Below are 14,173 nucleotides of genomic sequence, written 5' to 3'. Positions count from 1 at the left end.
CCATGTATGTATGATATATCAAAATATAATCTTCTGTCATGTATAACTAAAAAGAACAAAATTTTCAAAAGACAGAAGGACCCTAGGTATCTGAATAACTTCTTTTTTTTCTAATATTCTTTAATTTTAAAAATTGACATATTTAGGGCTGGGGATGTGGCTCAAGTGGTAGCGCGCTCACCTGGCATGCGTGCGGCCCGGGTTCCATCCTCAGCACCATATACAAAACAAATATGTTGTGTCCGCCAATAACTAAAAAATAAATATTAAGAAAAAAAAATTGACATATTTATGAGAAACAGTGTGATAACTTGATTCACATATACAATGTGTAAGGATCAAATCAGGGTGATTAGTGTTTCCATTTCTTTAAATGTTTATCATGAACCTCTTTGAAGAAAGTTAGGTATTTTGGGGGCTGAATAAGAAATAAATTTCTGTCTCATTTAGGCCAAAGGAAAAAAAAATAGAAAGGGTTTATCTGCAAACACATTCACATCCATCCCCCAAACAAAATAATAAATAAAAAATAAGGCATTTGCTGTCTATTAAGTCCATGCTATTGTTTTAAGTAGTAAATCAAGGAATTCATCTAGAAAAAAAAGCAATGAATACACAAAAACTTTTTAAAATAATTTTAACAATTTTTAAATATTTATTTTTTAGTTATAGGTGGGCACAATATATTTTATTTTTATGTGGTGCTGAGGATGGAACCCAGTGCCTCACGGCTAGGCCAGCGGTCTACCTCTGAGCCACAACCCCAGGCCCTAAAAAATAATTTTTAATATTCTTTTTTCACTGTTCCTGGCAGTTTCTGGGACACAAAAGGTATTCAAACTTTTTTTTCAATTAAAATTAATAACAATATTGAATTTTAGTAATTTTTTAACATTTTAAAATTTCAATCTTTGCACACAAATCACCACTCAACTTTGTAGAACAGAGGAAGACTGGACTTGAAGATCGTCATTCCCCTCCTTGTGTCATACAACCCAGCAATTCGACGTCCTGACCCTTCCCACCCTCTGACCATTACTGTGGTCCCTATGACCCAGCAGAGAAAGAGGACCAGGTGCAGTATCCACCCGCACATCATGCCCAGAGAGGAAGGTCCTTCTGCAATCTTGCCAACATGCTCTGGGTCGCATTTCACGGTCTGGACCACAGGGTGGCTTGTCTTTATGTTTTTGTTTGGTTCACAGCAAAACTGCTGAAATTAATTTTGTAGTCCCTGAGGGAACTCAGACGTTTGGTAAATGTCAGAGTGAGACACTGAGGAGCGGGGCGGGGAGTGCTTTGACCCAGCAGTGGACGTGAGGAATTATCATCCCAAGGGATGGTGAAGACAACACCTAGCAGGGTCGCAATGGCAGCAGCTCTTAGCCCTAGGAGCGTTGAGAGCTCCTGGGAATTCAGAGCTAAACTGGGAATTTAAACACAGTGCCTTGAAGATTGGGAATAAAACCTAGGGGGAATGACTGTTCAATAATCTATCGTTTGCTTTCTGCCCTTGATTCTTAAATTCTTAGGTACCAAGGAAGTAAAGCAAATGCGGCAGCGAGGAGAAAGACGTGTGCCTCATGTCTGAAACCCCACACATCAGTCTGGGTTTGGGACTGAGAATACCACCTTAACATTAAAATAAGGATCCCCTCCCATCTTTAAAATTTTTAGAGTTGGGCATTTTACCTATCTACCACCCAAACAGAAACACCTCTGAACCTATGAAACCTGGTTTGAGTGTGGAGGCGGCCAGTTTAGGCACTGAGCTCCTGAACCATGCGTACACTGCCACGCAGAAAATGCTCCAGGACGACAACGCGTCACGCCTGCTTGGTTAAACAAACTCCTATTTACATTTACTTTAGTTTAAAAAAAAAAAAAAACTCAGCTCTACTGTTTTTGCTTTCCTACTTTTACTTATTTTCTTCACTTTAAAGTAATTTGGAGGGAGGATAAGGGACTAAGTGCCTATTATTCACGTGTCCCGTTCTTCTACAAGATTAAATGAAAGAAGTGAATTTCGAGGACTTCTAAATAAGTTTTCAGAAGAAACAATCCGTTTAGCTGCTTCATGCCATTTTAGACTCTTCATCTGCAATGATTCCCAACTGCGCAAGCGTGCAGCGTGTTTCAGGCTTCAGGCGCTGGGAAGTGCGACACCTTCATGCATAATGAAAGGGCAGGCCATCATTTTTAGCGGACCAATGAAAAGCTTCCAGATGAGCCTTTTTCTATTGGCTAACGAGGACCAATTAGAAGCGAACTGTTTTTTAGCGGGCGTCTAGCAGCTGCCCACTGTGGCGTAATGTGAGGGGTCGCCCCGCAGGGCTGAGCTAAACCAATGAGGAAAGGCAAGGGGACGGCTTGCCTTTTCTCACGCCCCACCCTCAGATCCTGCCAGAGGAAAGTTTCGCTTACAGTGGGGAGACAAGCGAACATGGCAGCCTGTAGATGGTTTTGGTGTGTCTCTGTGACCGTGGCGGTGGCGCTGCTGCTCATTTACAAGGTTCCCGCGGCCTCTGCTCAAAGAAAGAAGGAGGTGAGGACGCGGCTTCCAGCAATCGGGTTCCCCCCCACCAAAAAAATGTGTAGGGCATAAAAGGATCTGTTCACTCCTTCCTGTCCTTCTTTCCCCGCCAGTTTCTGTGCCTTTTAGTGTCTTCAATTCCGCGGTTTTCAGAAACTGTAATGCTTTGTTTTCTGGGGGTGTAATCTAACAGTGGGATGGAGTAGGTGACAACTTGGTGTCTCTACGCCTATGTATGTATATAACTACAACTTTAGACACTTCTTTTGAGTTTGGGCCCTATCGAGTGTTGGGGTTAGGGAGTTCGATTTTAGAACCAGAGGGTAGAATATAAGTCTTTCCGTTGTAGGCAAATGTAACTTCCTTTATTTTTTTTTTAATTTTTTTTTTTTTTTGGTACCGGGGCTTGAACCCAGAGGTGCTTAACCACTGAGCTACATTCCTAACCCTTTTGAGACATGGTTTCGCTAAGTTGCTGAGGATGGCGTCAAACTTGTGATCCTCCTACTTCTGCCTACCGAGTCTCTGGAATTACAGATGGGTGCCAGCCTAAGTGTAATTCCCTTGTACATGTATAACAACTCTTTTGTGTCATATTCATTTCAGGAATGTGAAAATTAGCCAGAGTGAAATTAGGCTCGGTTTATTATACTATCCAAATACTCAATCATGCAAAAAATAATAAGCATACTATGTATGCACTGTTCTAAGCACGTGGTATATGTAAATGGACAGAATTAAGACCCCTCTTTGTGGAATTTAAAAGCTTTAGGAAGTGGAGAAGATACAGTACTTTACTCAAAATTGAAAAATACCAACATATGAATTTTAATATTATGTTTTGAAATATTTGTGATTTAGAGCCATGTGTGTATGTGTATGTGTGTGTATATGTGTGTATATAATATATATATACACACACACACATATTAGAGATCGAACACAGGGGTGCTTAACCACTGAGCCACACATCCCCAGCCATATATATGTATGTATGTATGTATATATATTTTACATGTAGATGGACACAGTACCTTTGTTTTATTTATTTATTTATTTATATGTGGTGCTGGGATTGAACCCAGTACCTCACACATGCTAGGCAAGCGCTCTACCACTGAGCTATAACCTCAGCCCCTCCCCAGCCCTTTTTATGTTTTATTTTGAGACACAGTGTCGCTAAGTTTCTTAGGGTTTGGCTAAATTGCTAGGCTGGCTTGGAACTCTCAGTTCTCCTCCTTCAGCCTCACAAGCCTCAGGGATTACAGGTGTGTGCCACCGGTGCCTGGCAATTTTTTACTTTGAAACAAGGTCTCACTAAATTGCTAAGGGCCTCGCTGGCTAATTTTCTGAGGCTGCCCTGGTACTTATAATCTTCCTGCCTCATCCTCCCAAGTCACTGGGCTTACAGGTGTGTGTCACCGCACCCAACTGATGTGCTTCTTAGCCATTCTTATGTGGAAAACAAGATGGAGAGCAATTCATAATATTATATGCTAGAATCCTTGTTTTATTTTTTTAATATATGTAAGTATGTATATATGCCTATGTAAGAATGACCTCTGTAATGGTACTCAATCATTCCTAACTCTGGGCAGTTGCTAGTGTTGATGAGGGAACTATTTCAGTATTTACCTTATATACTGGAATTGTCTAAATTTCTGCAATGGCCTCTTATTTTTTTTTTTTTTTTTTGTTGTTGTTACTGGGGATTGAACCCAGGAGCGCTTAACCACTAAGCCCCATCCCTAGCTTATATTTTTATAATATTTTTTTAGTTGTAGTTGGACAGAATACCTTTGTTTATTTATTTATTTATTTATTTATATTTATTTTTTAGTTGTAATTGGACACAATACCTTTATTTTATTTATTTATTTTTATGTGGTGCTGAGGATCGAACCAAGGGCCCTGCACATGCTAGGCGAGTGCTCTACCACTGAGCAACAACCCCAGCCCATATTTTTATTTATTTTTATGTGGTGCTGAGGATTGAATCCAGCACCTCACACGTGCTAGGCAAGCACTCTATTGCTGAGCCACAACCCCAGCACCCCCAACCCATTTTTTAAAATATTTTTTAGTTGGGGCTGGGGATGTGGCTCAGCGGTAGCGCGCTCGCCTGGCATGCGTGCGGCCCGGGTTCGATCCTCAGCACCACATACCAACAAAGATGTTGTGTCCGCCGAGAACTAAAAAATAAAGATTAAAAAAAAAATTCTCTCTCTCTCTCTCTCTCTCTCTCTCTCTCTCTCTCTCCCTCTCTCTCCTCTCTCACTCTCTCTTAAAAAAATATTTTTTAGTTATACATGGACACAATATCTTTATTTTGTTTATTCATTTTTATGTGGTGCTGAGTATTAAACCCAGTGTCTCACATGTGTGAGGCAAGCGCTCTGCCACTGAGCCACAATCTCAGCTCCTCCAACACATTTTTTAAATTTTATTTAGAGATAGAGTCTTGCTAAGATGCTTAGCACCTCACTAAGTTGCTAAGGCTTTCTTTGAACCTGATATCCTGCTGCTTCAACCTCCAAAGTTGCTGGGATTACAGGCGTGTGCCACAGCACCCATTTTACTCACTTTAAATAAATAGGTGAAGGGTTTTTTTCTTTGTTTGTTTGGTAGTACTGGGGTTGAACCCAGGGCCTTAGTGCATATTAGGCAAATGCTCTACAATTGAGCAACATCTCCAGCCCCAAGATGGGGGTTTCTACCAGTGAAATTATGTTTATTCATTTACTGTCTCACTGAACTAGAAGCAGAAGTGCCCAGCAGAAAATAAATTATTATTAAAAAGGAAGCAACATTGCGTTTAAAAATTTTTAAATAGTTAATGTGATTTATTTATTTTGGGGGGTTACCAGGGATAAAACTTGGGCACTCAACCATTGAGTCACATCCCCAGCCCTATTTTGTATTTTATTAGAGACAGAGACTCACTGAGTTACTTAGCACCTTATTTTTTGCTGAGGCTGGCTTTGATCAGTGATCCTCCTGCCTCAGCTTCCTAAACTGCTAGGATTACAGGTATCCGCCACCACACCCAGCTTTTAATGTGAATTTTATGTTATGTGAATTTTATCTTAGTGTGATTTTTTAAGATGTTTATTTTTTATTTTTGTTGGACACAATACCTTTATTTATTTATTTATTTATTTTTATGTGATGCTGTTGATCGAACCCAGGGCCTTGCACATGCTAGGCGAGTGCTCTATCACTGAGCCACAGTGATAGAGCCCTCAATATAATTTTTTTAGAAAACTAGTCAGATTCTGACTTCCTTCCCTTTATGCCAACTATTCAGACTCAGTGTTCTTGCAAATATATTGCAGTAACTGCTCAACTGGTTGCCCACTCTCTAACCCATTCTTTATAGTGCTGCCAGAGGTGGTAAGATGAAAAATGTGAAAACCATTAACCTATTTTGCAGATATTAAAAAGACCTCTATAGCCTGTTTCTGGTCTGCTTCTTCCTGGACTAGTCCTACTGAATTACCTGCCTTGCATGTGCAGGTCTTCTGCTGGAGTTTCCTACCTTACCCCTACCATTTACTTGAGGGTTTGTACTCTTCAAGGCTTAGCTTAAATACATTCTTCCTCGGCCATACTTTTCTTGGTTCCCATCAAGTGAATTGACATGAATTCAGCATATCATGTTGTCAATGTTTTTATACCAGTTTTCCCCATTAAACAGTGAGCATCTTGCTTGGCTTGGTTGCACATGCCTGTCCCACCTAGTTAGGAGGCTGACACGGAAGGATTGCAATTTTGAAGACAGTCTGGGTAACTTAGACCCTACCTCAAAACAAAAAATAAAAAGTATATCTGAGTTCAATCCCCAGTAACAGAAAAAAAATCACTCAGGTACCTCATGCTTATCTATTATTAAAGGGAATGCTACCATATGTAACTCATTATACTTTTAACAGTGTTCTCCCTGGAACATGGACTTCTTTATTTGATTTGCATGATAGGCACCATGGTTTACATGCATTTTCTATAATCTTCACATTAATACTGCAAAATATTATCCTCTTTTGAAACTTAAACTAAGCAAGAAAGATTAGGGGTTTGCTCAAAGAAGCACAACCATCAGAAGTTAAATTAGGATTCCATCCTTGTTTTGCCTCCAAAGCATTTTAATGCTCTGTGCTCTCTTAAGCCATAAAAGTTTTCTTTTTCAATAATTGGTTTCATTTTTATTTTGAGTTATTTTCCCTAGTGGTAGAAGGAAAGTTGTTTGTCCTCAAATCTGGTGTTGTCTTAGGGAGGCAGCATGACACAAATGAAAAAGCATGTTTTGTTTTTGGTACTGGGGATTGAACCCTGAGGCACTTAATCACAGAACCACATCCCCAGCCCTTTTTATATTTTCTTTAGAGACAGGGTCTCTCTAAGTTGCTGAGGCTGTTTGTGAAATAGTGAACCTCCTCCCTCAGCCTCTTGAGCCACTGAGATTATAGGCATGTACCACTGTTCCTAGCAAAGCATGGTATTTGATAAAATTGTTCATATTTCTTTACCTACTTTTGTGAACCTATAATAATAAGTAATGTGAAACACAGAAAAGGGTGAATGCACAAAGCATAATAAAAATGGTCATAATAATGCTAAGATTGCAGTGTCCCCCCTTCTCAGTTTTTTAAAAATTATGTAAAATTTTAGCGAGTGTACTTTAATCCAACCCTAGTGATCTTTAGCAAGTTTTTTTTTTTTTTTTTTTTTTTGGTTTGGTTTGGTTTTTTGGTACCAAGGATTGAACTCAGGGGCACTTAACCACTGAGCCACATCCCCAGCCCTATTTTGTAATTTATTTAGAGACAGGGTTTCACTGAGTTGCTAAGCACTTCGCCATGGGTAAGGTGGCTTTGGACTGGTGATCCACCTGTCCAGGCCACTGGGGTTACAGGCATGCACCACCGTGCCTGGCTTGAGCAAGTTATTGAGTCTCATTTTTTTTCATCAGTAGAATGGGGAAAGTGCCTATTTCTTTAGCTGCTGTGAAAATTAAATGAGATGAGCTCAGTTCATAAAGCCTCTGATGCAGTTCCTAGCATATAGGAGAGATTGGATAAATATTAGAAAATAAGATCATGTTCCTCTAGGTAGTAAAACTTTTTTTTTTTTTGATACTGGGGATTAAATCCCAGGGTGTTCACTTTACCACTGAGTCACAGCCCCAGCCCTTTGGTTTATTTTTTATTATGTGACAAGTTCTCATTATGTTGCTTATGGCCTCACTAAATTGCTGAGGCAGGCCTGAAATTTGCAATCATCCTGCCTCAGCCTCCCAAGTCACCTGGGATTACAGGCATGTACTGCCACACCCAGCAGTTAAATATTTTTCAATTGCTCTTTTGTGATATTTTTAGGAGGAGTATACAGAAAATAAAATCACCTTCATCTTTTAAGAAGATAGGCTGTCATTAGAAAAACTACATTCTCCATCAGTTGCTTTAATTGACACATGAAAGTATCACAGGTGCAAAACCCTGCAGTTTTGGGCTGGGGATGTGGCTCAAGCGGTAGCAAGCTCGCCTAGCGTGTGTGCGGCCCGGGTTCGATCCTCAGTACCATAGCAACACAAGATTTTGTGTCCGCCGAGAAAAAACGAAGAAAAAATAAATAAATGTTAAAATTAAAAAAAAAACTGCAGTTTTTAGAAGATATATTATTATTATAGAGAACTAGACTCCATAGCAGTTACAAAACAAACAAGTTGAGACACCCTCTAGGAAAAAATCTAGGAAAGGAGACAGTGATATATTTTAGCTGAATCTGAGAAGTAGGTGAACTGAGAATGGAACAGATGGCATCTAAAGATTAAAAATGCTCTCTTTGCTCACTGTCTCCTTCAGTAATTATCTGCCAATTATGTTTCTAGATCTGTTCTGTCTCACCCTTAATTTAAGGATGGAGTTGGAAATATATTGTTTAGCCAGGAATATTATTTTCTAACATGTGAAGACTGGTAGATGATTAAGGAAGCTAAAAATATGAATTTTTGTGCATAAACCTTAGAATAAAGATACAATCAAAGAAGTTTTGGAGGGAAGGGAGGTACATTTTAGAACAATTCAGGTTGGTGGTGCTTAGCTTTATTTTTATTTATTTTTTTGTGTGAGCCTTGTGCATATGAGGCAAGCACTCTACCAACTAAGCTATATCTCCACCCCAGTGCTTAGCTTTATTACTTCTGAAATTCAAAAGGAATGTGAATGACAATGAGTTTTAGCTTTAAATGATAATATATTCCTTTACTCTATTTTTTGTGGTGAGGAGGATTGAATTAATAACCTTCACATGCTTGGCAAACACTGAGCTACATCTCTGGCCCTTGTATATTTATTGTTTATTTGTATATGTATCTATTAATTGAGGGACCCAGGAAAGCTCTGCCACTTAAATATATCCCCAGCCTTTTGTACTTTTTGTTTTGAGACTGTCTAAATTGCTGAGACTGGGCTCGAATTTGCAATCCTTCTGCCTCAGCTTGCTGAGTCGCTGAGATTACAGGCATGCATCACCACACCTGGCAAATTTAAAACTTTGGAGTAAGCCTGACCTGGTGACACACTTCTGTAACTCCATTGACTTAGAAGGCTGATGCAGGTGGATCACAAGGTCCAAGCTAGCCTCAGCAATTTAACAAGACCCTCAGCAACTTAGCAAGACCAAATCTCAAAAATAGAAAGGACTGGGGATGTAGCTCAGTGGTAAAGTGTCCCTGGGTTCATTCCAGAGTACTGCAAGAAAAAAATTAGATTTTTGGGATTAAGAATTACAACTTTTCACTAGGCATGTTGGTGCACACCTGTAATCCCAGCAGTTTGGGAGGCTGAGTATCTTGAGTTCAAAGCCAGCCTCAGCCACTGTGAAGGCCTAAGCAGCTCAATGAGACCCTGTCTCTAAATAAAATACAGAATAGGGCTGGGGATGTGGCTGCTCAGTGGTTGGGTGCCCCTGAGTTCAATTCCTGGTACAGAAAAAAAAAAGAAAGAAAGAAATACAACTTTTCTTTCTTTTTTTTGTTGATGGACCTTTATTTTATTTATTTATATGTGGTGCTGAGAATCGAACTCAGGGCCTCACACATGCCAGGCAAGTGCACTACCACTGAGCCACAGCTGCAGCCCACAACTTTTCTTTTTTGAGAGGTTCCTGCTATTTTTGTCAAGGTTGGCCTCAAGCTCCTAAACTCAAGCAACTGTCCTGTCTCAGCCTCCCAAGTAGCTGGGATTATAAGCTATGTGCCACCACATCAGCTCTTATAATTACCATGTTCTAGATTTTGTTCATGTAATTTTTTAAGAGAGAGAAAGAAGAGAGAGAGAGAGAGAGAGAGAGAGAGAGAGAGAGAGAGAGAGAGAGAGAGAGAATTTTTTAACATTTATTTTTTAGTTTTCGGTGGACACAGCATCTTTATTTTATTTGTCTGTGGTGCTAAGAATCGAACCCAGTGCCCCGCACATGCCAGGAGATCATGTTACTGCTTGAGTCACATCCCCAGCCCTGTTCATGTAATTTTTATTGTAAAAGTTGAAAATTAATCCTTTGTTGTGATCTGCTTTCAATTGGTTTTCAAAAATTTACCTAGTGGTCACTGCTGTAAGCAGCCTTTTGAAGATTATCCCTCTTTATCAACTTGAAAGAATATGTAATTCATTTGAAAATTATCAAATCTTCTACTTGATAAGTCATTTGGGAATTGAATAGCCAGAAATATTATCTTTCTACTTTATTAATACATAGGATGAGGAATACTATAGATTTTTATATTTTCCTGGATTTAAAAAAAAAGTCTTAAGAATTTTTGTGTATGAAAACTCTACATAGTGTAGTAGCACATACCTGTAATCCTAAATATAAAAAGGTCTGGGGATGTGGCTCAGTGGTTAAGTGCTTCTGATTCAATGCCTGGAACCAAAAAGAAGAAGAAGAAAGAAAGGAAAGGAAAGGAAACTATATGTATTTATAACTTATTCAAAGCACATTTGTTTTATTGGTATGATCATATATTTGTATGGTTATATATAGATAGAATATACAAATCTGTAGAAAATACTTGTTAAAGCTTTACACATTTTTTTTCTCAAATAGGCCCAAATAGGATCTCTCATTTCAGTGAGTAAAATAGCCAAATTGTTTGAATTTGGTAGCAACTGTCAAATTTAATTTGAAAATACAGCAAAAATAATGATGGCTTTAAAATATAGAATGCATATTTTAAAATGTTAACTATACTGTCTGAGCTGGGAAGAACTAGCAGATTCTTGAAGTTATCTTGATCACCACTTGTTCCCCTTAGCCTCTCTACCTCCTGGTTCACTCTTTCCCATAGCCTTTACCAGCTACTTGTTTCATTGTTCCACGAGTTTTAATTATTTGTTGTACCAGTCTTTCCAGTGTAAATCTATTTTTATCTTTGGGTTTAGAATCTATATGTCTCTATAAGTTTATAGTCTATTTGGTTTTCCATATGTGGAATATTGATTTTGTGACTTTTACTAGAAATTATTTTGTATATGCTTCAAAATTATTTGTTTGTTTTTTGAGATGGGGGTCTCACTGTATTGCCTAGGCTGGGCTCGAACTCCTGTGCTCAAGTGTTCCTCCCACCCTACCCTCCTTAGTATCTGGGAGTATAGATGTACACCACCACACCTGGCTAAAACTAATTTTATGCAGTTTTTCACACCATTCATAGAGTTGTACTAAGGAAATAAAATTAGTTTCAGAATTAGTTGGATTCAGACATGCTTTAAAGGCAAATCATGTTATTATGAGAATCTATTTTACTACTCTCTTCCTAAAACAAAACAAAAAAACCCTTCTGATCCATGTAGGTATTTATATGTACAATCATTTTTCTTCCTTTTATGTTAACGTATGCAAGTAAGTCCATTCCCAGCTGTGTTCCATTAAATAGAAATTCAGTACATATTTAACTTAATGATGGCTATGTGGTAAGATACTGTGTGTTTCTATTGTCTAATAGCTAATAGACTGGAAGAAGGAATCAGATGTCAAAGTATCTTAGAATGTAAAGCAGTAGACTTAGATAACGGAAAATGTAACTGGTCAAATGCTTTGAATGACAAGCCACTCCGTGATTTCCCAGACCTTTATAGACATTCCCCTGTAAAGAAGAGTAAAATCATAACTTAGTATTAATCTACATTTGAGATTCATTATTCTTGCCTTCCATCCTTTGTTATCCTTTCCTGACCTTTTTTTTTGGGGGGGGGGTAGTGGAGATTGAACCCTAGGGGCACTTTACCACTGAGTTACATTAACTGCCCTTTTCCTTTTTTTATTTTTGAGACAGTCTTGCTAGGTTGCTGAGACTGGCCTTGAACTTGCAATTCTCCTGCCTCAGCCTCTGGAGTTGCTAGGATTACAGGCATGCACCTGGCTTCTATATTCTTGAACATCAAGAGTGGAGATGAAAAAAAGGATAAAAAAATATGTTGGTGTTTAATCTCGAACTGAAATTTCCCTTGTCTAAATGTGCCACTTTTCCACTGCCTCATGATGAATGAGTATTTAAAAAGGAAGAAACAAAATGTAGCTCCATTTGTGTGTAGGCATAAATTTTCATTTCTCTGGGATCAGTTTCCCAGGAATGCAATTGCTAGGTTTGTATGGGAAGAGTATCTTTAGTTGCTTGATTTTTTTTTTTTTTTTTTTAAGAAACAGCCAAATTGTTTTCCAGAGTGGCTGTACCATAGTACATTCCCTGCCAGAAATGTATGAGATTCAGTTTCTCCAGTGTTTGGTATTTGTCACTATATATTATTTAGTAACATTTATATAGTGGTGTCTCTTTAAGTTCTTAATTTGCATTTATGTAATGCTGACGATGTTGAACTGTTATTTTTTCCCCAGTGTTAGATTTTGAACCCAGGGCCTTTCATTGTGTATCTTTTCACATGTTTATTTGCCACCTGAGGTTCCTCCTCAATTAAATATCTTATGTATTTTGCCCATTTTCTAATTGAATTATTTGTTTTTTATGTTTGAGTTTTGGGGGGTTTTGTTTTTGCACCCTGGGTATTGAACCAAGACATGCTGGGCTACATCCCCAGCCCTTTAATTTCATTTTGAGGCAGGGTCTCACTAAGTTGCTGAAGCTGACCTTGAATTGGGAATCCTCCTTCCTCGGCCTCCTGAGTAGCTGGGATTATAGGCACGTGCTACCATATCTGGCTACTGTTGAATTTTATAGGTTTTTTAAAATATAGCCAGGAGCTGCATCACACACCTCTAATTCCAGTGACTCAAGATTTAAGGCAGGATTGCTAGTTCAAGACCAGCCTTGGTAACTTAGAACCTGTTTCAAAATAAAAAGGACTGGAAATGTCGCTCAGTGGTAGAATGCCCAAGTCCCAAATTCAATCCCCAGTATTATTTTAAAAAATACACAAACACATATTCTAGCTACTAATCCTTTGTCAGATATGTTCTGAAAATATTTTCTCCTGCTCTGTAGGTGGTCTTGTTTTAAAATTTACACTTAAGTATGTTGTCCATACAACATTTAAGAATGTTTTCATGGGCTGGGGATGTGGCTCAAGCGGTAGCGCGCTGGCCTGGCATGCGTGCAGCCCGGGTTGGATCCTCAGCACCACATACAAACAAAGATGTTGTGACCGCCGATAACTAAAAAATAAATATTAAAATTCTCTCTCTCTCTCTTTAAAAAAAAAAGAATGTTTTCATATATACCTTATATAAAATTAAGTATATTATCCATTTTTGGTTTTATACAAGGTATATGTGATTTTATATTCATTAGAATTTCATATCTTTGTCTATGGATTTTCATTTGCTCCTGCATGTCTTATTGTACAGGATCTTCTTATACTAAGTTGCTTTTGCACCTCTGTACAAATCAGAAATCAGTTGGATATATTTGTGTAGGTCATTTCTGGGTTTTGTTTTTGTTTTTATTGTTTGTTTGTTTTGCAGGGCTGGGGATCAAACATTGGGGCCTTGTACATGCTATGCAAAAGATCTGCTGCTGAGCTAAGTCCCTAACCTTTATTATAATATTTTATTTTGAGACAGGTTGCCCCAGCTGGTGGCTAGCCTCAAACAGGATCCTCCTACCTCAGATTCCCAAGTTCCTGGGATTACAGGCATGAACCACCACACCAGACTTCTGGGGTTCTTTTTTCTGTTTTATTAACCTTTGTGTTTATACCTTCAACAGTGCCATATTGTCTTCATTATTGTAGCTTTATAGTAAAAATAAATTATGTAGAATAATTTCTCTCACTTTATTCTTCATTTTCAAGTTTGTATTCTTTGTAGTTTTTTCCAAAATAAATAAAATTTTATATGAAATTAGCCAGTTAGTTTAATTCAACATTCTTTGCAATCTTTGGCAAATGAAAGGCTTTATGATTTTGTATTATTTCTCTTGTTGGTAAGTAATAAGTAACTCATTAAAATTTTAATATCTGATTAAGACTTATGAAATTCTAAATTATCATTAGACTCAACTACCCAATTTTTTCTGTGTACTTCTGCTTGATAGATAGTCTTGGTTTTAAGTAAGTTGCCTAGCTAAAGTAACTTTTTGTTTTGTTTTGTTTTGAGATGGGGACTCATTGTGTTGCTCAGGCTGGTCTC

General features: G+C 38.2%; 1 protein-coding gene across 1 annotated transcript in view; it reads left to right on the top strand.

Annotated features, from left to right (window-relative positions):
- The first annotated feature begins 2,347 nt into the window (after window positions 1-2,347).
- Magt1 (magnesium transporter 1) overlaps window positions 2,348-14,173 on the top strand; it is a 39,085-nt gene continuing 27,259 nt past the window's right edge. The window contains exon 1 of the mRNA XM_026405578.2: window positions 2,348-2,545. Coding sequence (XP_026261363.1) covers window positions 2,348-2,545 — 198 coding nt within the window. The remainder of the gene's footprint in view (window positions 2,546-14,173) is intronic.

Source organism: Urocitellus parryii, chromosome X (assembly GCF_045843805.1).
Source record: "Urocitellus parryii isolate mUroPar1 chromosome X, mUroPar1.hap1, whole genome shotgun sequence".
NCBI classification, from domain to species: domain Eukaryota; kingdom Metazoa; phylum Chordata; class Mammalia; order Rodentia; family Sciuridae; genus Urocitellus; species Urocitellus parryii.
Note: the sequence above shows the minus strand (reverse complement) of the source record. Positions and strands in the feature narration are given on the sequence as shown.